We start from the raw sequence: 25,901 nt of genomic DNA on the forward strand, positions 1-25,901 counted from the left end.
GCTGTGGCGGAGCTCCCATCATCCGCTGCTCTACTGGGCGCTAAGCAGCTGAGAGAGAAGAGAAGAGGGGAAGAAAACGCCCAGTTATGCAAGCTACTACTGTAGTAGCTTGCAAGCACAAACACAGCAGTTCACCAGGAGCCACTACAAAGGAGAGAAAGAGCTGAGTGTGGGAGAGAGACAAGAAAAAGAGAAATGTGATTGTGCACGTATGTGTGTGTTTTCATGCACACGTGTGTGTGTGCGTGCATGTGTGTGTGCGTGTGTGTGTGTGTGTGTGTGTGTGTGTGTGTGTGTGTGTGTGCGTGTGTGTGTGTGTGTGTGTGTGTGTGTGTGTGTGTGTGTGCGTGTGTGTGTGTGTGCCTGCGTGTGTGTGTATTCACTGACATTGATGACAGAAGTGCTGTGTCTGACATGGCTATATACATACGTGATCGCCGAAATGATTTGCCTTCACTGTGTAGGACATACCGTACATGGGCAACCGGCGGGCCACATGGCCCCCACCTTCACATATGCGGCCTGCAGGTTAATATCAGAATACTGATATATTATTGATTTTAGCTGTTACAATTCCAAACATGCTTTAATAACTTCAGTCTATATTAGTAGCTTAATGACTAGTATTTCGACTGGTAATGACTAGTAAATCTTTTTTATGTCCAATGTATTTGTATTAATGTTCATAAAGTTAACATACTGTAAGTATATCTAGGTGCATTTGAAATTAAATAAAAAGTTAACTTTTCAGTATTCCAATTGAAAAATAGAAAAGATATTGCGACGCATTTTGCGCTTGTAGACCGGCAATTTTTGGCAAATTTTACATGACAGCAGAATGATGGAGTGGGACAGTAATTTACGACATAAGTTACGTTAAAATATGGAGATAAAAGCAACAATATGCAATGTGGCCCCCTGCAGTGTGTGTGGAAATATAGTGGCCCTAGTTGCCCAACCCTGCTGTAGGAGGGCCAGAGACTCTGTGAACCCAGGGCCTCTGTGCAGACTGGACACTAGACTAAACTGGCTCTGGTCACCAAATAAAATCAATTGGTCTGGGGCAGGACACACAGGCAGGGGCGTCACAAGGGGGGGGAAAAGTGGGACTGAGTTACTAGGGCCCAAGGTGGAGGGGCCCTAATTATTTTATACTTTAGCTATTGAAAAATAGCAGATATACAAGCTCAGTGTGGCGAGCTTGTAGATATGCTATTTTTGAGAAGTTGTGAAAATGTGTGCAAATCTTTGAATGTATGTCTTTTTTGAAGCAAACATTTGTAACTCAAATTTACTTTGCTTCTGGGGGGTCCCTGGAACTACATCTTTTGAGATGGGGGTCCGTGGCCAAATACATATCATTTTGGGGGTCCTTCATGAAAACGTTTGAGCACCACTGACATATAGAAACATTCAAATAACCTTCGAAGGATTTGAAATATTCAAAGACTTGCACACATTTTCACGATTTTTCTAAAATAGCAGATATACAAGCTTGCAGCGCGGCACTCGTGTTGCGCTGTGAGCCTTAGATCTGCTATTTTTCAATAGTTAAAGCACAAAATAATGCGTTCTCGGTCTCCCCCTATGAAGAACATTCATGGGGGGCCCGCAGTGAATCCTTGTGCCAAGGGCCCAGAATTTGGTTGCGACACCCCTGCACACAGGGCCTTTAGGACACCAAGGGTGGGCTGAACTGACCATAGAGCAGTGCTTCCCAAACCTTTTAGCTTGAGACCCGAAAAAGACATTCTGGTACAACAAGCATCGGGACAACAAGCTCACAACGCGACACATTGTGAGAGCAGCGGCAGGTAGTCGGTTTGTTTGAGATGTTACTGACAGTGTTTGGATTCTAGCGCTGGCCCAGGCATCAAATGAGGAATCATTGACCAATACATAAAAACACATGTCACACAGGCATAGGCCAATAAATACAAAAGCAATATTTCTTTCTCCTGGTTTACGTGGAGAGCGCTGGCACTCTCACTTCCTACATTGAAAATATAGAGATGTTTCACCTCGTATAACATAGTGGTCAGAGAATGCTTTCTCGTAATAAAGAAAGAAAACAATATACCGTTGCTGTAGGTCAGAAACCTTGTATCTCCATATTCAATAGTTTTTATGTAAATGAATGACCTACTTCATCATACAAGTGTCACACAAAAGTAATGACAATTGCAGATCTACACGCTCACAACATGAACTATGTTTACTATTATGATTTTAGAATAATAATACATTTAGGGTTAGGGTTAGGGTTAGACAAGGTAGCTAAAGTGTTAACTCACACCCTAGCCAGGTGTGTCAGAATGGAGTGGAACCCTGACCAGCAATATACTGTAAAGTACCTGTCTATCTGCTGCAAATTAAATATTATACAAATTAACAACTACTTTATATTTTTTAATTACCTTTATTTAATCAAGGAAGACCATTGAGAGCATGCTCTCTTTTTCAAGGACGCCCAGAGAACAACATGATCACTATACAAAAACAACAAACAACACAATTTTAAATAAAGTGCAAAATAGTGACGAATATCAAAAAGAACACATCATAATGCAAGAGCTACACAAAGCAGGTGAGGCCCTTGTATAATGCATCCTCGAGTAGTAGTAGTAGACAGTGGCACCCATATCTGTACACATGGAAATATATATATATTTTTCAAGTAGATAGAGCAGGTAGCCAAAGCATGTCTAAGACAAAACAGAATGCCCGCAACACTTTGAATTAACAAGAGTCTCAAAGTGCATGGCACACATCATGAGAACAAGAAAACAGACAGCACTTAAAGAATGTTCTATTTGCCAATACATTTATTTGTATTTTATATTTTTATTTTATTAGCCAAAGGGTGTCAACCAGCTGATCTATCAATCTATGAAATAAATTCAGACTAAAAGGACAAACATTTTTGTAACAACACTGGTCTGTCTGTACTATATTCACACACATACATTTCTAATCTCTGACCATCGTTCTTTTTGATTGATTGATTGATTGATTGATTGAATACTTTATTAACACACTTTATTTAAGTACAGTGGTGTGTGTGTGTGTGTGTGTGTGTGTGTGTGTGTGTGTGTGTGTGTGTGTGTGTGTGTGTGTGTGTGTGTGTGTGTGTGTGTGTGTGTGTGCGTGCGTGCGCCATGCGCGCGTGTGTGTATTTCTCTTCCTGTCTACTTCACAAGAACATGGTTGGTGTAAATAAGAGATTGGCTGAAAAAAATTGTTATACGCTTAGATTATCAACAACAAACACTCGCTATCTCTCCCCCTCCCTCTGCTATTATATTATAATCTTCACAAATAAGGACAATACTTCACAAGAACAATGTTTGTGTAACTGAGAGATTCACCCCAAAAATATTTGTTACATGCATACTAGCTTATCAGCTGTGTGTGATGTCGTACTCTATCTCTGCCTGTTGCAATCTTAAAGGACAACTTTAGTTTTTTGGAGCTGTGTGAAACACAGGCTCCCTATACGTAGCTTTGTGGGTCTGTCTGTCTGTGTGTCTGTCTGTGTGTCTGTATGTAGCCTGACTTCGGCACGCTACTAGTCCCACAGTTTTGCCACCACACACTCGCGCCATATGTCAAATCGACCGGCTTACTCGGGAATAGTGGGCTAGTAACTTGCTAAGAGAAAGGTTCAATAGTTTAATTGATATTAATTTATTAGTGAATTAATTTTCCCCATTGACTTATAATGGCAATCGCAAAAACTCACATTCAATTATTTGTCTCTCGCAAACCATAGGGGCTAGAGTTTCAAGACTTGGAGAGGAGGTTCATAATGGTTTCAAGGATTAAATAAAAAATAATTGTGTCATTTGGCCGCATGGTGGCGCCATAACACCCCACTTTACGTTTTGGCCTGTAACTCTTGAACCGTAGGTCGGAAAATTAAAAATATTTTTTCCCTGGATTCCTTGGGTCATGACGCATCTCCCCATATAGGCCACGCCCATTTGCGCCATGATAGATTTTCCACCATCTTGAATTTTCTCCAAAACACACTTTTTGCTCCTTTTCCTACATATTTTCTTCAAATGTCACACAAATCGGTACACACACACACACACACACACACACACACACACACACACACACAGCTCCACTTCACACGGGTGTGATTTTACAACAAGGGTTCATATTTTAGATTGTAATTAAAGAATATAAAAGATGAGTGTTAAAATTATTTCATTTACTTCTTTCTATTGTTTCTATTGTTTCTATTGTTTTATTTCAGTGGTTAGGGGCATGCGTACAAGTGGCTAAATATGTCATTTCACACAGAATAAGCCCATTCCCAAGATACAACACAACCTTTCATGGTTGGATGTGACTTATGGGGGCTAGAAGTGTTACTGTAAATTGCAATAAAGAAACTGCTAGCTTATTGTGTCTAAAAAGACATATTTAGCCACTTGTACGCATGCCCCCATGCATACGCATACCCCACATTTTAGCAAGGTAAACAGGATAAAACAATAGAACGAAGCAAATGAAAACATTTGAACACTCACTTTTTCTTTTCTCTAATTACAATCTAAAATATGAACCCTTGTTGTAAAAAACCAAAGTTGTCCTTTAACCAATAAGGACCATTCTTCTTCACCAATAAATAAATGTAATTATTTAGATACATTACATTATTTATCAACTACGATGAGGTATTGTTGTGGACCTGTAGCCAACATGGAAAGTAATCCCAATCCCATACGCCGGACGGACATCTTGCGGCTGATAGGCTTAGTTTCGCCCCAAAGGTGCAGAACCCATAGGCTCGACGGACGGTGGCTTTGAGATGATTAATCCACAAAAAATAATTAGACAAATATTTGGGAATTGCGTTCCTTGGCCAGCTGGCAGCGTGGACGTATGATATTATTCAGCATCGGTGGGCCATCACAGTAATAATACAGTAATAATTATCCAAAAATCATATGTTTATCATTACAACTGCTACTGGAGCTAAGACATGACTTGATGGAAACAATGAAATAAAAAAAATAAAAAAAAAATCCAGACACTATAATAAACCATGTAGTGGAGTCACTGCTGGATTCAATATACAGTACTGTAGTGACTTAATGTAGCTCAATAGCCTACCTAAACTCTCTGCAGCATGCCATGAGTTTTATTTTCTTCTTTCTTTTACAATTTACATTGTCTTGTCTTGGTCATAAACAACCAGGTTGAATTCTCATGCATAGGATACACAGCATAACTAAAACATAGATATTTTAAGCTGAAATGTACATTATCTCTGTTGTGCAAAGCTTTTTAACCAATGCATAAATTCGAATTATGTTAGAAGAATGTATACACATTTTTTTCCTTCCGGATTTATCCATTGCTTCACACTGTAGAGGTCGAACAGAGCAGTTCTTGCGCTGTGCAACCACATCATACAGCCATAACCATCCCAGAGACATGATTTCACCCTGTGTAACTGCAGACAGTTTTATGGCAAAGCTAATAGACTGCGTTGGCCTACAGTACGAAATGTGTGTCTGTGTCAAGGCACACAGTGATGATAGCACCTGTCCTAAGCTAACTCACTGTTATGTTTGGGTTATTTCCTGCCTGCTCACTTGCATCACTGCTGGTGGTGGAAGAACTACTCTGATTCTTTTACTCAAGAAAAAGTATCAATGCCACAATGTAGACTCTGTTCAAAGTAAAAGCCCTGAATTCAAAATGTTACCTAAGTAAAAATACTAAAGTCTTGGCAATGTATAAGTACCAACAATGAAAGTAACGGTACTCGTTGCTGTCAAGATTTGGCAAAATCGCTCAGAAAGCTTGTGACGTGTCGTGAGCTTGTAGATAGGCTATTATGAATAGCCTATGTATAAAATATGTCATATTTGGTTAATTGAGGTTTTGTAATGATAATGTCATATAAATACCTCTGATTTGACCATACATGTAATTTAGATAGCATTTTTTATACATTTTTTTAATAATGTTTTTTACTGAATAGGTGCATTTTCTTCCTATGCTTTTTTCTTAGAATACTATTTCTATGCATTCAATGTATTCATGTTGATGTATTACCTTGCTTATTGTAAATTGCTCTGGATTAAGAGCGTCTGCCAAATGCCTAAATTGTAAATTGATATGTAGTGGATTAGCAAGTATAAAGCATTGAAAAGAATTCACATTACCCAACTAAAGTAAAAGTACCTAAAACGTTTACTTCAGTGCAGTATTGAGTGAATGTACTTGGTTACTTTCAACCACTGGTTATTTGCATCGCTGCCCATACAAAGTTAGGAGAGCTAGCGGAGCGCAGGGCACGGTGCTGTCATGCAGACGGGTAGGTTTGATCTATGGGGACATCAGCAGTGGAGTGGAGGGTAATTACAGTAATTGAAATGTGGTCTGTGGGGGAGCTTTAATTGTCTGAGCCAGGCCTGTCATGTGAAGTGACTTCAGTGCGAGGAGAATCTTTTACAGTGTTCCACTGACCCGTCTATCTGCTGCACTGCTCTGTCTGTAGTGTGTGTGTGTTTGTGTGTGTGTGTGTGTGTGTGTGTGTGTGTGTGTGTGTGTGTGTGTGTGTGTGTGTGTGTGTGTGTGTGTGTGTGTGTGTGTGTGTGTGTGTGCGTGCGTGCGTGCGTGCGTGCGTGCGTGCGTGCGTGCGTGTGTGTGTGTGTGTGTGCGCGTGTGTGTGTGTGCGCCGTGCAACACGTGCGTGTGTGTGTGTGTGTGTGTGTGTGCGTGCGTGCGTGCGTGCGTGTGAGAGACGTGTTGACATGCTGCTGTGTGATATGTTAATGTGACAGAGCAGCATTCAGTGGAACAGCTACAGCCCAGTACTGTAGTAGCAGCATGGCTGCATGCAAGGAATGTACAGTACAGTTACAGTTATACCTTACATGTACAGTTAGGAGAGTACTTGTGCATATCTTTGGATCAGGATACTGCATCCTGGTGTCATTATCCTGGTCAGTATCCTGGTGTCAGTATTCATGGTGCCAATATCCTGGTCAGTGTACTGGTGTCAGTATTCCTGGTGCCAATTTCCTGGTCAGTATCCTGTTGTCAGTATGGTCAGTATCCTGGCGTCTGTATCATGGTGTCTGTACAGGCGTAGAGGAAGGTCTGTGTAGGATTGTGCGTTCAGTCTCATGCTATAGTTCGCTGTCGACGATATCAAGGTCACTGTGGTCGTAAAACATTTTGGCTGCCTACTCCAAACTTGTATGAACAATTCTTAGAAATTGACATGACAATTGATTTAACACTTGGCAATCAATCTATGAATTGACTAATCATTGCAATGTATTCAAAATACAAAATACCTCATATATATCAAATACATTTCTCAGACCAGTATTTTGTATTTGTATGGTGTTACATTTTTTTGACACGGTATTTGTAATTTGTATCAAAATACTTTTGGATGCATTTTCGCCCATCTCTGGATATAGAGATCCTCAAAGTGATTTGCCATAAATGTCATACTTGGTAGCTATATGATAGGAATGTGTGTTATAAGTCATGTAACTGTCTCTATTTTCAATACAATAGGTTGTTTGTATTTGTGCGACACCGAACATTGCCTGGACTTATGGTGCTTTCAGGTGATATGCAGTCATCATTTTCACAGAGTCAGGAATAAGTCACAACTGGGATAAACTCACATGCTTTATGGTTGTAAAATTGTAAGAAAGATGGAGGCGATTGATTATCTGCCATATGTGTGGCTGCTGGTCTCTATTCAGTAACTACTGGGATGTTACAGATTCTTATATGAGGAAGAAGAGAAGGGTATATAATTATTCAACATCATCATATTTTATTGGGGATTGAGTCATTTACACTGTATTATACCAGCACTGCTTGTTTCTTCTTAATTCTCTTTTTACTAAGATGTTGTATCGGAATCTATTATTGATCAACAGTCAACACTCACATTGTGGAACAACAACAAAACTAGAACATTGCACTCCTCGTAGTAATCAGTAATCAGAATGGAATATGAAAAATCTGATCCCATGTTGTCATGTTGATCACATGACTCCAGAGATAATGTGTAGTGATTTGTGTGAGCTTTCATCTGTAGGAGTATTGGCCAAAATTGTGTTTTACAAAAAAGAAATTAAATGGTGGAAAATCGTGCAGAAATGGATGTGGCCTATATGGATCATCATGATACAGGAATCCAGAGAAAGACAATATTTTGACTGTACGATCTAACTAAGGTCAAAACGTGAATAGGCCTGTTATGCCATCATGAGGCCGATTAAAACAATTGAGGCAGAGGTTATTCCCTGACCTTCTGGAAGTGTGCGCAAAAGTTTCACACTGATCAGTCCAGCGGTGCCTGAGATTAGCTACTCAAGATTGGACGGATTTTGAAAAACATTTTAAAATACATAAGATCTACATCAACATGTTGTGAGCTTATAGATCAGCTAAATGAACTATTTAAAAATGTTTTTTCAAAATAGTAAAAAATAACAAAAAGGTACGGCATGAACGAAAATAGAGAAACAGAGAAATAATCTCTGCTATTATTGGCAAAGACATTGGTGTAGAACAGATGGTGTACAATTTAGGCATTTAATCCAGAGCGATTTACAGTAAGCAAGGTAAACACAAGGTAATACATCAAATAATAGTCTAGGATCATAGGTAAACCAAGAACCTATCATCGGTCTAAACAGTATATTATCAAAAAATAATAATACACACTATAGGATGCCAGATCTACAACTGAATCTGGCATCTGTCTACATAACATGACATGTAAATTACATTTTAGCCTTTGATGAGCCTGCAATGACGGCAAGGCTAGGGCAAGCGGACATACCGTGGTCGTTGTAGGTCGTTATTAACAGTTTGTGGCTGGGGTGGTGCCAGTCCTCGATGATGCACTGGGCTTTGACTATGCACCTCTTCTAGTAAAGTTCCTGGAGCGAGGGTAGCTCGCCTCCTATTATGCACTCTGCTGACCGCACCACCCTCTATAGGTTTTTCTTTTCTCGCAGTGCTGTTTCCATAACAGGCTGTAACACAGCCTGACAGGATTTCAATGGAGCTGTTGCGCGACAATCTGAGGATGCAGGGGATAACTCTGTAATTCTTCAGGCGCTGAAACCATAATAGACTGGGCCTTTTTCATCACAAGCGTGGTGTGTGCATCCCACTTGAGATCCTCTTCTATCTATATTCACTCCAAGGAACTCGCTGACCCTTTCCACTGCAACTCCATCAATGAATACGGGCGCATGCTTTCTTCTCGGCCTCCTGAAGTCCACGATCAGCTCCTTGTTCTTGTCGACGTTGAGGGTGAGGTTATTCTCCTGGCACCAGAGTGCCAGTAAACTGATCTCATCTCTGTAGGCATATGGATAATCTGTGTCAAGTCTTGCTGGGACTATGGTGTTGAAAGCTGAGCTGTAATCCACAAACAACATATGCACGTACCAGTCCTTCAGCTTCTTGTCATCCATGTGCTACAGTGGGTCGCCCGTTGACCTAGCGGTCCAGGGACATACCACATAGGCTCTGATGACTGACAGCGTGTCGCGGGTTCGAATCCCGACGACCTCTGCTGTGTGTCACTCACCATCTCTCTCCCCATTTCCTGTCAGTCTACTGTCCTATCAATAAGGTCCCCCCCGCCAAAGGAAAAAAAAAACAGGACTGTGCATGGCAATTGCATCGTCGGTCGATCTGTTTTGACAAAATGCAAACTTCCACAGGTCCAGTGAGGCAGGTAGTGTGGAGCAGATGACGTATTCTCTCACCAGCTTCTCAAATCATTAGCTTGACTATTGGGCAGAAAGCGACAGGTCTCCAGTCATTCAGACATGTCACCTTGGATTTCTTGGGGATGGGCACAATGGTAGACATTTTGAAGCCTGCCGGGGCCGCAGCCCGGTGGGAGATACTGACCATGTCAGTATCATGCATTGAGTGTGAGACTCATGCAAATGGCCCTCTTCACCCTTGTGTATATCATGTAATAGCCGTTTGCAGCCACCAGGACCCGATGAAGCTATGGGGAGGAAATAGCTTTCACTTTATTTAACAGTTGACAAGCTTATACATGCATATAGTATACTGTATGCAACCTGTTCCACCACAGACTAGTTAGCTCAGTGATGATTCCCAATGATGAATCTGATGCCAGGGGTGCTTGTTGGGACATCAGGCCTGTTGGTCAAGGGCTGAAGCCTGATTTAGGTGTTTGTGAGGTCTTGTTGATCAGCTATTTTTGGCATGCGACACTGTCGTGTGATAGTATAAATGAGACATTAGTATTGAGGAATAGGAGGAAGAGGTGATGCTGATGGTGTGGTGGGGATTAATAAGCGTTTGTAGTATTAAATCAATGTGCCTGGGAGCTGAGGCACCTGATTAGCATGACCCTGTCCTGCACATCAGCACATTCAGGGCTGGGGGAGGCTGATTAAGAGCCAATGCTAATTTCCTCTCAATGCTGTCAATGAAAGAGAGAGAGAGAATGACAGGGAGAGAGAGGGAGAAGGAGGTTCAAAGAGATGCCTTTGTGAAAAGAACTATGCTTATTTATTTCATGTCTTGTTCTGCATGTGTGTGTGTGTGTGTGTGTGTGTGTGTGTGTGTGTGTGTGTGTGTGTGTGTGTGTGTGTGTGTGTGTGTGTGTGCGCGCGCGTGCGTGCATGCATGTGCGAGCGCGCGACTCAGTGCAAGTGTGTGTGCGTGTTTGCGCAATCCACATGCACAAATCAGTGTATGCATGTGTACATTATGTGTGTATCATGTCATACATATTTAGCACTGCCATGACCTGAACAGTGCTGCTCAATGTGACTTTATTGTGGTGTTAATGTCAGCCCATCGCCCACATGATCTAACAACTAAACTGTGAGACAGTGTTCTGTGTACTCAGGTTGTGTACTATTTACAGAGCTGAAGTAAGATTCGGATTCAAATCGTGTACAAAGTGTACGTACAGTAATGGTACAATGGCCTGCAGGTATAGGTTTACGTGGAGTGCTTATGGTTGCTTGTTTGTGTAAGAGCCGTGTCAATGTTCAAGAGTGCCAGAGCCCGGACACCAGCCTAAGCTGTAGTTGCCAATCAATACAGTACACAGCATCCGCTCTCACCCTGTGTCTCTGTGAGTAGGCTGGCACATACTGTCAGGACTGCAGGCATCTCCTCCACTAGTGCAGGACGGGCAGATAAAGCCGCCCACGTGCCCACTTTCTTTGCAGCCACAGTTTCAGCCTGTGTTTCTCGGATAATAAAGAACGCTTGGCCTTGGTCTCTGTTGAGTAGTATTCTGAAGGGTAGACTTTTCTCATTATTGAAATCCATACTATGATCAGGTGTAATCACAGCATGCAACATTTGTTTGCATTTTTAAAGTAATAAACATTACTCACCAGTAAGACTCCCTAATCGGGAGATAAGCGACCGTTGGTCGCTTATCTCCACAAATAGGCCAAAAGTTTGTTTTACCAATTATCAAGACATACGGGCAGTTGACAGTTTGCCATGGTTACTCATTGAAGTTGAATCTCCATCTATGGAGATAACCTACGCATCACACTAAGTCTGACCTCACCAGCCCATATTTGGGCATGAGCAACTTATGTCTCCATATATGGAGATATGATGACATCACACAGTCCTCAGCCGATGATGTGGCGTGATGTCATACAATACACAAACAAGCCCTACAGTATAAAGGGGCAATTCTTGCCAGGAAAGAAGCATTTCTTCGACTCAGACCTTATCGCCAGGGTTAGCTTATAGCAGCTGTCGGTAGGACCATATATGGATTCTGTTAGTGTGGATCTCCTAACAGGGCATCATCTGGGATACAATCCCTTTTATGCCCATATATGGAGATCCCTAACAGAATCCCTTTCATGCCCATATATGGAGATCCCTAACAGAATCCCTTTTATGCCCATATATGGAGATCCCTAACAGCATCCCTTTTATGCCCATATATGGAGATCACTAACAGCTAACAGAATCCCTTTTATGCCCATATATGGAGATCCCTAACAGAATCCCTTTTATGCCCATATATGGAGATCCCTAACAGAATCCCTTTTATGCCCATATATGGAGATCCCTAACAGAATCCCTTTTATGCCCATATATGGAGATCCCTAACAGAATCCCTTGTATGCCCATATATGGAGATCCCTAACAGAATCCCTTTTATGCCCATATATGGAGATCCCTAACAGAATCCCTTTTATGCCCATATATTATGGAGAAATCCCTGCTCTGAGTATCTGACATCAGTGTGATGTCACCTGTTTATGCCCATATATGGAGATCCCTGCTCTGCGTATCTGGTTGCTATGGTAAACAGTTGGTTGCTAGGGTAAAAAAACATGGTTGCTATGGTAAACAGTTGGTTGCTAGGGTAAACAGTTGGTTGCTAGGGTAAAACCATGGTTGCTAAGGTGGTTGCTAACGTACACTAACAGACCAGCAACAACAGACTGTTGCCACAGCAACGTACACAAAGGTTTGTGTACACATGTGGTGTGATGTCATACTGATGCGGAGATATGAGCAGGGCAAAGGTGTGACGTGTGACGTGTGACCGACGGACGGACGGACGGACGGACGGCCGGTGGAGGTTTTCATAGTAAACTGCTCCCTGACGGTCGCAATTACGCTTTAAAGGTGGGGAAACCCCCTGACACCACCAGTGGAGGAAGCTGCTAGAAGTACACTCACTACACTGTATTGTACTTTTCAGAAAATGGACAACACCAAAAAAGCCTATTGGCCTTGCCCCTAAAATGAAGAAATTCCAGCCCTGGTTAACACACTCCATATTTAGGCATAGCTGCATTGGGAACTCCTTATATGGTATTGGTTACGGCTGAGTCATAGTGCGCGTCATGACTTTAGATTTGTTTTAAAGGTGGGACTGCTTTTCCTCCACTTACCGGAGAGAATGAAGACCATTAACAGTAGTCAGACTGTTGACATCCCTGACAATGTGGATATCGAGTTGGAGGGGGTGACGGTGACCGTCAAGGGTCCCCGTGGCTTAAGGGGATTCCAGACGGTACGCGGTCACCGCCTGCTAGTAATTCATTTCCAATGGGAGGCGGGCGGCTTTTTCAGCCGCGCAGCGAAGTTTTGGGGCGGCGAGGAGAGCGGGCGCAGTCCCGTGAAAATCCCCGCGAGCGTGCTCGTTTGTGCATGTGTACGCGGGCGGCGAGAGATGGATTGTGTTCATCTTCGTGAAATACCGCGCAGCGTTTACTCGCAGAGTGAGTGTGTTTGTGTATCACCGCGGTGCGGTCCCCGCAGATCCAAGCGGGAGCCCCGGCGGCAACCGCTGTCCGTCTGTAGAGCACCTTAGTCTGCAGGAAGTTGAAGAAGAACAAGAAGAAGAAGGACCACACAACCGAGGGCAACCACAGGGAGAAGAAGAAGAAGAAGAAGGACCACATAACCGTGGGCAAGTTGGGCAACCACCTGGAGCTCACACTTCTGGGACAAAAACACAAGCAGCTGCGTGTGGATAGATGGTGGGGCAACAGAAAGGAGCTGGCTACAGTCCGCGCCGTCTGCAGTCATGTTCAGAACATGATTAAAGGAGTCACACTGGGTTTCCGGTACAAGATGCGATCTGTCTATGCCCATTTCCCCATCACCGTAGTCATTCAGGGGAATGGAGATTTGGTGGAGATCAGGAACTATCAGGAAAGTACGTCCGCCGTGTTAAAATGATGCCCGGTGTGGTATGTGCACTCTCACAAGCCCAGAAGGATGAGCTGGTCCTGGAGGGTAATGACATTGAGGAGGTTTCAAAGTCAGCTGCTCTGATCCAGCAGTCCACCACAGTCAAAGATAAGGATATCAGAACGTTCTTGGACGGTATTTATGTGTCTGAGAAGGGAACGGTTGTGGAGCCGACAAATTAAAAACTTCAACTGTAGAGCGGCCTTGATCCAACAGGCCACCACGGTCAGGAAGAAGGACATCTGGAGGCATCTATGTCAGCGAGAAGACCATTGTTATTGAACAAGATGACCAATAATGTCCTGTTTTGACAAAAAAAAGTTCCATCTACTACATAAAAAAAAAAAGAAAAAAAAAAGTGGGAATGATTTGGGTACACTGCGTAGGGATAGAGGGGATGTACTTGGACTATAGTTTGGTGTTGCACAGGTTCTGGTGGGGGAAAACAGTGATTGGTGAGAAGATTAGCCAACAAAGACGGTTGAGTCTGAGATCCCTAACAATGCATATGATTCCACCCACATCAATAAACTTAGATTCAAATAAGTAAATCCTTAAGGATTACATAACCTTTCTCCGCCAAGTCTCCACAAGTAGATACACTGAAATGAACTGAATCCAATGGTTTCCTTGAACATCATTGGTCGCTAGTTGGTCGCTAGTAATGTCATGTATATGTTACAGTCTTTCTGAGGTACCAGTGAGATTGGGACCGGAACGGTGAATGCTAACCTGGTGAAGCTGGTGAATGCTAACCTTCCAACACTGGTGAATGCTAACCTGATGGCGTTGGTTGAATGCTAACATGGTGAATGCTAACCTGCCGACGCTGGTGAATGCTAACCTGGTGAATGCTAACCTGTTGACGCTGTTGAATGGTAACCTGGTGAATGCTACTTTGACTAAACCTAACCCTAATTCTAACCTCAGTAAAACTATGCCTAAACCTAACCTGGTGAATGCTAACCTGCCGACGCTGGTGAATGCTAACAGGTAGTGAGTTTGCAGAGCAACTATTTTTTTAACTTTTAATAAGATTTGGAAGAAAAAAGCAAGTTGGGCTGATATCGCACTAAGCAGATGAAAGAAAAGGAGGTGCTGAACAGACGAGGAGACGGGGGACTGAAGGGAATGGTGTTCGGAGCGGGAGAGGCTCCCCAGTGGGGTGCTGGGAGTCACATGGACTTGGGTGGGTGGGGGGGGGGGGGGGGGTGTCATGGGGAGAAAGGGAAAGATGCTCTGCTCTTTGTGATTATGACCTCGAGCCAAATGAAAACGGCGACCTCGGTGCTAATCGCAGGGCTCCCGAGTGCATCCCTGATTAGCCCTGTGCCTTTCATGCGGGGCTGTGGCGAGGGCTTCAGAAAGCACCGCTACTGCCATCGTTAGCTATTAGGAGGGAGGTCAACGTTTTCATTTGGACAGGGTCACTGCTTTCCAGCAGCAGCAGCAGTAGCCGGAGATTGACAGCTTTTCTTTTTTTTTTTTTTACCACACGGGAGAATCCCTGCAGCTCTCTCCCAGGAAGAAGTGACCATCCTATAGCAGTCCGAATAAAGTTGTCTGGGCTGAGATACTAGAATAAATCAGCCCTCCTGTACGGGCATTCTATAGATTGTAACCGCTGCATTGTAATGGCTGTACAACTTAAGCATGTCAGATTCTGTTCTGAGTTTGAGATCAGGATGATGAGGATGAGGATTACAATGACAATGGCAATGGCGGTTCACTTTCTCCCATACAGTCCAGCACATAATATACTACATGCACACATTATCACACAACAGGAGCGTTGAACACAATGTTCTACCATACTGCTCCCTCTTGCACTCTAAGCCTTTCGCCGGCTGAGTTGAGACGATCCCTGTCTATCTGTCATCTTGTCAGCCTGCCTGTCTGTCTACCTTCCCTCCGGGGTGCTGCCATGCTTAACATCCCTCCAGGCAGGATCCAAATTTCTGACAGGGGGCTCAGCCGGATGCTTGAAAGATGGAGAGTGAAGATGTGAGGCCGTCAGTATTTGGTTGGGAGAGATTGGTTCTAAATGGGAGGTCTCTCAGGCAGAGCCTTGGGGCACAGTTATCACCCTGTCTTCCTCCAAGAATTTCCATCTTTGGGTCTTGCTCGTGCTCTCACCAAAACAACTGAGATGTTGATGGAAATGCCTTTACGAATTTCATACCGGTATGTATGCTATGTGAACAGGGACATGCTGGGCCCCTGATTATAGCCCGGGAAAAATAGTTGGAGAGGCCCTCATTGTGCGCCATTTCAGATCATGACAAGTGACAAGCCAGGGGCCAATTACATGAGTTATATTTCGTTGTTGTCGGGTGGAAACCTTGTATGTCCAAAACCGTTTGTTTTGTATTAATCATTTTAAAAATGATTTAAACTAGTGAAAACAGCCGATCTACAAGCACACAACGCCTCGCACGTGAGGCGTTGTGTGCTTGTAGATCTGCTGTTTTCGCTACTTTTGTGCGACAGCCTTGTATGATGAAGCAGGGCTTTGCTTTGCGAATAAATGTACACATTTGAAACTTGGAGATACGAGGTTTCTGCCCGACGATTTACTTTGTTGGCCGCCCAGTCCCCAATTTTTTAAGTTTTTCCTAATGGCCGGCCTGGACCGACCGGGAATGAACCGGCCGTTCGGGAGTTGTCCCGCTTTTCCCAATGGCCAGCACGTCCCTGTATGTGAACACTCAGCTGACATATTTAATATTATGTGTAGAATAGAGTGCATTCTGGCATGAAGACTCTGTGGGGACCTTTCTTTCGAGGTAGAGCACAGATAGCCAAACCCAGGGGCACTTGGTGCCGCAAACTCCAGCCCGAACCCAGCGAATGCCACTGTGAAGGTCATTGCACTTTTGAGGAGCATGCATGTACTACAATAGGTTCACCGGAGTCCCTCAGGCCCAGGCTCTACAGTGTGCTAGTGACTTTTATGTTTTCACCCTACATTTAATATTTTTGCAGAAAATAGCAGATCTATGAGCTCACAGTGCGTCGCGTTGCAAAGCATTATGAGCTTGTAGATCTGCCATTTGCTGGGAAGGTTTTCCCCACAATACGGATTCTGGGGTTTAAGTGGTTATTGCAGAGAATGCATATGACCAGGCAAAATAAACCTTGCTGTCTTGCCCTCGAAGACGCCCTATAATCACGTCCAGAATGTCACATGTTACTTTGCACAACATGCAAGTGTTTTGACAACTTCAAACTTGTGGTCATACAGTGCAGCTGACAATTCTCAAAGCTTCCCTATCAAAAAAGATGTTTTTATTAACTTTTATACGTCCCTTCATTTAATATTTGGATGACTGAACATGTTAGAATAAATCATTTGGATTCGTTTTTATCTCCCACTCTCAGTGAACTGTATAGTTTGCAGTCAGATGTTAGATGCAGTTACAGATGCAGTTACATGCAGTTGTAGATCTTTTTGAGGTTTTCTCAACTTTGCCATCACCTTGAGATCCTGTGCTATTAAACACCCTCGGTGTCAACAATCAATATGTTTGGCTGGCCCTTTATCCCTCCCTTTCTCTGTGCAAATGATGCTGATGGATGGGAAGGAGTTCCAATGTCCTCTCCCAGGTAATGTGCTGTGACTGCCCACGTCAATACCCCCAGGGTTAACTGGATGTGGGGTAGCGGGAGAGGCAGCGGGTCGGCTGGAGAGATGAGCGAATGAAGGAGGACTGACGTGTTTGGAAGGGGACAGAGGAGCAGGGTCAACTCTCAGGACAGCTTAATATTTAATCACCTCCACCTGTAACCCTAAACGCCACAATTCTCCCTGGTCTACGCACAGGAGACAAGGAGGACGGAGAACAGGAACAGATAAAGAAGGGGGTTGAGTGGAAGTGCAAGGGCAGACGGCACTTTATCTCACAAATTGTCTTGTGCCCAGACCGTGTGTCAGTTAAAGGGAGAGAGAGAGAGAGAGAGAGAGAGAGAGAGAGAGAGAGAGAGAGAGAGAGAGAGAGAGACGGTGGCGTCAGTTCAGAAAAAGCTAAGGTATGGCAACATGACTGGTGTCTTGCACGCGCGCGACACCAGTCATGTTGCCATACCTTACTACTTAGCAACAGTCATGATACATTTATTTTAAGAAGTACATTCAATTTTCCCCCCGTTTCTGCGGTTTCTTGGGCAGCTAAACTTGGCATGTTTAGTAAACGTGCCACAATTAACAATAATGCATTGCACCTGTGCGTAGGGTTGCCAACTCCCAGAGTTTCAAATACGGGACACTTTCTAAGGAGACATGCGCCGCCAAAGGCGGTGCCGAAAAATCGGATATCTTCGGTTATAAAGTTGGCTAAAACGGGTATTTTCCTATATTAAATCATATTTTTCCTTTCACAATATTAATTTGGGTGTCTTTGGGGCGAAAAATCGGATATTTTTGGTTATAAATTGGCTAAAACGGGTATTTTCCTCTATTAAATCATATTTTTCCTTTCACAATATTAATTCGGGTGTCTTTGGGGCAGCTAACCTATTACCTTAAAATCATGTAGTGTAGTCCTATATTGTATTTCTCTCAATTTTCCAAAACATATCGCCTAGGTCTACCTGGTCCTAATGTGCCCACTCTCTGGTTACCCAACACTAGTTTAATCATATTGGCATACAGCAATAACCATTAGGTTTTAAAAACAAAATCAACGCATGCTTATTTCACATACCAGCCTGTCTGGGGTCGCTTTAGTTGGCAGACAAGATTACTGTAGTGTTCCCAGGAATACCAATATCCATGGCTTATTTTCTGTTGCTTGCCTGCTTTTTCACCTTTTTGTTTAGCCTATCACCTATCATAGATTCATGTCTAATATGTTTGTACACAATCTTCTGGCACACGTTTTTTTTAAGACATTAAACAATGTTCTGAGCCGAGCACTGTCGTATGGTCGCTCGCACGCACTCGTATCGTCTCTCGCAGGCAACTTGTGGAGTGAACCTACAGCCCATGCTTGGGAAGGGAGTGTGTAGGGGGCGGAGACTGTGTCTTAGCAACACTGTGTTAATAAGCCAATCAGCTGCTTACAAACAGCGCAGCGCCTCTCACAGCAATGGGATGCAGCACTTGTCGTCTCAGAGGAGAGCAGAGTGGAAGTGGAAGCTCTCTGACAGGCAGAATCGCTGTCATTTCTCAATTAAATCATCCCTTCATTCATATTTATCCCCCAACCTTAAAATACGGGACAAAGAGTGTCCCGTTTCAGTTCAATACGGGACACGTCTTTTAGTTTCCAAAAAAGGGACGATCCCGTATTTTACGGGACGGTTGTGGTAACCCTACCTGTGCGGCTGACCAGCGGAACCTGGGAATATACCATTTTGTCAAGATGGGGAAAATACAAGTGTTTGAGAATATAATTATAATACCTTGTTAAAGTGACCATTTCGTAAAATTTAGCATTTGTAGTTATTTCACTGTAATTTAACAACATAATAACCAAAACAGATAGACAAAGAGACTTTCATGGATTTATATTTAAAAGTAACTTTTATTCTCCCCCCTGGACCCAGGGTATGGCAGCTGCATACCCCTGCCATACCCAATTGACGCCCCTGGAGAGAGAGAGAGAGAGAGAGAGAGAGAGAGAGAGAAATGGAAAAAGAGAGGTAGGGTGAAGTGAAGAGGAAGCATGTGGGATGAGACAGGGTGTAAGAGACAGCAGATGGACACAGATGGGTGAAAGAAGAATGGAAGCAAAAGAATAAGGAAATGAAGGTAATCGCACAGAGCGAGGCTCAATCTCCGTCGCTGTCTGGAAGATGACTGACGCGCGACCCTTTTGACAAGTGTCACCGTCTCTCCATGAAAATTACCTATTTTAAACAGAAAGAAATTGCCCGGTCGACAGTAAAGGCTAACAATAAATTAGCCTTTAAAGAAAGCGATCGTCGTGACAAAGGATTGATGCGTCTGAGAATGAGCTCAGCTACACATCTCTGTCAGTTGATGACCAAACCACCATTCACACATTTGTACAGAGTGTAGAACTTTGTCATGTCATATGACCGCAACTGATTGTCAATTTCAACTAAACGCAATGGCTCTGGAAGTAGAGCGGCCATCTGGGAACCGGAAGGTCCCCTGTTCGATCCTCAGCTCCTCCTGATTTTGTGTCAAAGTGTCCTTGATCAAGAGACTGAACCCCCAATTTCTCCCACAGGGTCCCTATAGGTATAGCAGCCCACTGCTCCTAGTATTAAGTATGGGTTAAATGCAGCGGACAAATTTCCCCACGGGTTTAAGTTAATAATAATAATAAAAATCAAACCTCAGTTCGAAGTGAAGTGGTGAATTATTATTCTATGTGTTCTAGAGCCATGACATCTGTGTTCTAGATCTATACATTCTGTGTTCTATGTGCCTTAGTTCTATATTTTTATGAATTCTGAATGAATTAATTATATCTGTCATTGTCATGTGAAACTTGACCAATCCTTAATTCTGAACGCATGGGACACACAAAGCCAGGAGGAGGAGAAAACACACAAAGCCACTCCTTGGAAGCTGGTTTCACCGCTTCAAAACTCTTAACTAAAACAAACTAAAACAACTTGCTTAAAAAACAACCCAATCTCATCTACCTCCAGTACAGTACCTCCTTTCTCCAGATGGCTATATCAGCACTGCATGTAGCAGGCAGTAATTAAACCATGCTAATACCAATGTAAGAGCAGCAACAATGAATACTGTACAAAGAAAGCAACGCGACAGTAGGCCTCATCTGTCATCGTCCTTCCTGTAGTTACTGTTGAAAGCCTAGCGGAGGGTGAGTGATGAGCAGGCCAGCCAGCCGTGGCCATCACTTGGCTCTCGCTCAGGGACATGCTGGGCCCCTGATTCAGCCCGGGAAAAAGAGTTGGAGAGGCCCTCATTGCGCGCTATAGAGAGAGATCTCTCTCTATAGCGCTGCTGCTACTCAAAGATTTGTGACAAAGTGACAAGCCAGTGGGCCAATTACATGAGTTATATTTCGCCGTTGTCGGGTGGAAACCGTTTATGTCCAAAACCGTTTGTTTTGTATAAACTAGTGAAAACAGCCGATCTACAAGCACACAACGCCTCGCACCGCAAGGCGTTGTGTGCTTGTAGATCTGCTGTTTTCACTAGTTTTGTGCAACGGCCTTGTATGATGAAGCAGGGCTTTGCTTTGCGAAAAAATGTATACATTTGAAACTTGGAGATACAAGATTTCTGCCCGACAGTGACGATTTACTTTGTTGGCCACCCAGCCCCCAAAACGGAACGAAGGCCAACATTTATTTCCTAATGGCCGGCCTGGACCGGCCGGGAATGAACCGGCCGATCGGTTTTCCCAATGGCCAGCACGTCCCTGCTCTTGCTCTCTCGCTCTCTCTCTCTCTCTCTCTCTCTCTCTCGCTCTCTCTCTCTCTCTCTCACTCTCTCTCGCTCTCTCTCTCGCTCTCATCCTCTCTCTCCCACTGCAGCTGTTGGCTGCTGTCTCTCAGGCTCAGGGTGGTGTTTCCCACAGAGCGGTGGTGCGTTGGGGCGCAGAGTAAGGGGACAGTAAGGGGACAGTGGCGTGCGGGGGGTAGTGAGGCAGATGGGTCGCCAGGAACTCCTGGTCCCCGTGGAGGTGAAGGCGCACAAGGGTTCAGTGCACAAGATGCCCAACACGACGTCAGCACTTTGAGGAGAAGCTATGGGGAGCAAAGTGCTGAGGTGGCAGCATGCGTGGAGAGAGATGAGGTAGGGGTGGTGAAAATTTAACCAGCCTGATGAAAGTTTAAGCGTGTTCATGTTAATCAGGACAGGAGAGGGAGGCTAAAGGAGCGGCGAGTGGGAGAGCTGACAGGAGAAGGGCTTGTGTGCAGGACGGGCGGAGGCGACCTACAAAAAAAAAGAAGAAAGACACATTGGAATACTTCTTCTTTACGCTGGTTTCTACTGTACGTATATAGCCCTGCATTAACTGAACATCAGCGGCTGTGGGTCTGGTAGCAAAAGGGTCTTATTGTGAGCCACTCGTGCGTGCGTGCGCGAGGGTGTGTGCACTTCAGTTTTGTCAGAAGCGGGGGCTCCAAATCCAATTAAGGGGGCCTGAAAAGGCTGCAACCCTCCACGCCACACTTATGTAGATCTATTATTCTCACTATTTGGCTTTAAAAAGGTCGTAAAAGTCCTTAAATTGTCACTTTAGAAATGAGCCTTATATACTTATACTGAATGTTGGTTTGTTTACTGTTGGGTGAGAGAAAATTAAGCTAATCATTTGGGGATCCCCCAAAACGATTTGAGGACCCTCTGTCCTCTGTGGCAAAAATTTAATTTTGACAAAACAAAAATGTACACCACAAGCCAGCATACTCCTGACAATGGTGGACAGCAACTTTTCCCCTGCACCACCACCCAAACACCCCAACATTCCTTTTGCTTTATTTTTTAACCACACATAATGTAGAGAAGGGAAAAAAACAGTTAAACCTTCTGTTAGGCTTACATCAACATCAACAACAGACCTTATTTTCTTTGGCAGAATTTGAAAAGGCCCATGCAAGAAGGCATCAGAAATCTGTCTTGGAAACCCATGAAGAACTCACTTCTGGGTTTTAAGACTACAAACTGTAGCAGTAGTCTATATACTTTTAAAAACTCCACCTGGAACCACAGCAGAAGAACTCCCTATAAGCCAAAGCCTTGGTCCGTTCCACACAGGGGACCATGTCAGCAGTATAGGATGGAAGAGAAACCCCATTAGCCTTCATCAATAACATCATTTCCCTCCACCTTCCACATCTTGCTTCATGATAATTAGCTGCAAGGGCATCAGTTTGTTTCAAGGACACAAAGCTGCATCCCCCTGCACTGCAGCCCTGCTAATACACATGCCAAAGCCCCACAGCACCTGTGTTAACAGCCTTTTACATGACACCACACAATGCAGACAAGTGGACTGCCGAGTTGAGTGAGAGAGTGTGAGGAAAAAGAGAGAGGGGGGCAGACAGAGAGAGAGAGAGAGAGAGAGAGAGAGAGAGAGAGAGAGAGAGAGAGATTCATTTCAACTTAAGCCCTGTGTTAGTGAAATGAGTAGAAATATACACATTTTTAATGACCAACAATACCCAAAATAGGGACACCAGGTTGAAATAAATAAATGTCAAAAGTCAACAAATGTGTGTCAGGTCACATGTAGATTGATGGGTGTGGATTGAGGTGCATGCGATCTAAAATCAGATGAATCTGTAAAGAATGCTGACAGCAAGTTGCAGGTTTGATTCCTGACGACATTCGCTGTGTGTCACTCCCTATCTCTCTCCCTGTTTCCTGTCACTATACACCAGGGGTGGGCAATTATTTTTTCCATGGGGCCACATGAACAGCCGAAAATATTGTTGAGGGCCGGGCCAAAAGGCAGTGCTCCCCGCAAGATGTGCTCCCCGCAAACTAAACACACGGCTTTACATCCGACTTCAGTAAATAAATACTTAGCAGTCCATCCCCGGGCCGCACAATGCCCAGGTCTGCTATGCACTATACTATACTATCCAAATAGAAGAAATAGAATAGAATAGAAGAAAAGCCCTCACAAGTAAAGAAAAAAAAAAAAAGAAGAAGAAGAAAAGCACAAAAGAACTGAATTGAGGTTAAATGTGAATGCTAGTGGGTGGCAATTTCCATCCCCTGGGACCTCTGACAGAGGGGGGAGTCAGGCATTGTGATTGCATAAGGTTGGATAACATCTACACACTGGTAAACAGTGTTGATGGAGTCTTTCACAGTCTTGATGGAGTGTTGATTAGGAAGTGCTCTCACTGTAAAATCCTGTGTACCACTTACACGGCCGTATTCTAGGGAAAACCTCTGCAGAAAATAGCAGATCTAAATGCTCACAATGCTAGTGAGCTTGTAGATTGGCTATTTCCAGCAAAGATATATAACGTATAGCGTTAACAGAAAAGAGTTTAGAGTATAGATCCCTGAGGAACTCTGATCAACAAACGGTTTGAGTGCAAGATGTGAATCAAAAATGAACCTGTATAAGTCAGGTGATGTGGGTCCATTTGTACACTCAAGACTTCAGTTAAACAGTGAGAATTGTCTCACTAACTTGCTCCCTTTCTTGTCTTCTGGTGGTTCTCAGGTGCGGTGCGAGCCTCCAGCATCTTCCCCATCCTCAGTGTCATCCTGCTCTTCATGGGAGGTCTGTGTATAGCTGCCAGCGAGTTCTACAAGTCGCGCCACAACATTATCCTCAGTGCAGGGATCTTCTTTGTGTCTTCAGGTGAGTCGAGTGCCCACAGAGAGAGAGATGGGAGTTCACTACAGAGGAGGAAAATGAGATGTGTTATGGCGGGATGGACATCTCTAGCACAGGGGTTCCCAAACTTTTTTTGTCTCAGGGCACCCCATAAATATATTTTTAATCCGAGGCACCCTTACATTATAATTTTCACTCCCAGCACCTTATATTTATAGCATATCGTCGTTATCGGGTGGAAACCTTGTATGTCCAAAACCGTTCGTTTTGTATTTATCATCTATAAAATGTACTAAACTAGTGAAAACAGCCGATCTACAAGCACACAACGCTGCGAGGCGTTGTGTGCTTGTAGATCACTCGTTTTGTGCGACAGTTTTGTATGATGAAGCAGGGCTTCGCTTTACACATTTGAAACTTGGAGAAACTTGGAGATACAAGATTTCTGCCCGACAGTGACGATATTTTCGTGATTGTGTTGCGAGGAAAACGTTGATAACAGCCATTTTGGTTAGAACTGACTGAAAATAACTTTGTACTTCAAGTTTAAAATTATACTTAATATTTTTTCAAGTGTCCAAATAAATACCAAATATTATCAAATTATCTCGCGGCACCCCTGGACTGCCGTCGTGGCACCCCAGGGTGCCCCGTCACCCACTTTGAAAACCCCTGCTCTAGCAGATATGGGTAGGAGGAGAGCGTTGCAACATCAGCTCACAATGATAGAGTAGGACCAAGAGTAGTAGACTTTGTTTTAATTTGAGTTGCCATTACATGAATTCAAGACCCGCGGCGCACCAGTCCGTCTCTCATGTAGTCACTTGTTCCATTCTTCCCTCGTTCCTTTACATCTCTTCTCTTCATCCTGTTGCTAGGCTAAAAGTTACCCGTTGGGATTCGTCTCTAAAAATATGATGTCCCTGACATACTTTCCCAGTGATCCATCTTTCCCGGATATTCCATGTCACACTCTTTTCTGCGTATGACTAAAACTGAACAGTCACCATACGTATAATAATATATGTGAATGCATGATCGTCTCCACGTGGAACGTGACCCCTGTGTGAATCATTCCATTTGCTGTCCCAGATGATCTACATCAAGGCCTCAATCCGGCCTCTCTTCACGCTGTAAGAGCAGCGGTTAAGGCGATCAGTCAGACTGTCAGACAGATAGTTGGACAGAGTGGTATACGCAGTATCCAATGCGCTATATACTGGCATGAGTCACTTATCTAAAAATATTTGGCCTGACATTGCATATTATACAGTACATGTATATTCTGAGGTCACTGTTGTATTGGTGACTTGGTGTATAAAAATGCACTTCTTTAGATGTTTTCAAAAATGCATTTATTTTTCATTTTCATTACAGAGCTACAAGCTCTCAATAGATTGCATCACAATTGCGTTGTGTGTAATTCTTTGGGGAAACAAATATATCTATATCTATCTATAATAGGGGCACCAGGTAGGAGGATGTTAATCATTGCTAATCATCTCTTATATAATTTCCCTCCATCTCTCATCTCTGTGAATCCATTACTCATTATGACCCTGCCTCTGTCTTTGTCTCTTGCCCCAAACCCTCTTCCTCCGTCCTTCCCCAGGCTTGAGCAACATCATCGGGATCATAGTGTACATATCAGCCAATGCGGGGGACCCCTCCAAAAGCGACTCCAAGAAGAACAGCTACTCCTACGGCTGGTCCTTCTACTTTGGAGCGCTCTCCTTCATCATGGCCGAGATGGTGGGCGTCTTGGCCGTGCACATGTTCATCGATCGCCATCGGCAGCTGCGAGTAGGGGCGCGAGCGGCCGACTACCTCCAAGGCTCGGCCATAACGCGGATTCCCAGTTATCGTTACCGGTACCGGCGCCGCTCGCGTTCCTCTTCC

At 43.8% G+C, this 25,901-nt stretch overlaps 1 protein-coding gene and 1 pseudogene across 2 annotated transcripts in view; both read left to right on the forward strand.

Annotated features, from left to right (window-relative positions):
• The window catches only part of cacng2a (calcium channel, voltage-dependent, gamma subunit 2a), a gene marked incomplete at both ends in the record, with an annotated part of 85,222 nt that extends 59,321 nt beyond the window's left edge, over positions 1 to 25,901 (forward strand). Inside the window, 2 exons of the mRNA XM_080723255.1 lie at positions 23,886 to 24,026; positions 25,615 to 25,901. Of these exons, the coding sequence (XP_080579381.1) occupies positions 23,886 to 24,026; positions 25,615 to 25,901 (428 nt within the window). The remainder of the gene's footprint in view (positions 1 to 23,885; positions 24,027 to 25,614) is intronic.
• LOC308283514 (large ribosomal subunit protein uL6-like) lies at positions 12,953 to 13,990 on the forward strand (annotated as a pseudogene). The gene is made up of 2 exons: positions 12,953 to 13,066; positions 13,450 to 13,990. The product of its transcript is annotated as a large ribosomal subunit protein uL6-like (transcript).

This window comes from Nannobrachium achirus (genome assembly GCF_963921795.1).
Source record: "Nannobrachium achirus genome assembly, chromosome: 4".
NCBI lineage: Eukaryota > Metazoa > Chordata > Actinopteri > Myctophiformes > Myctophidae > Nannobrachium > Nannobrachium achirus.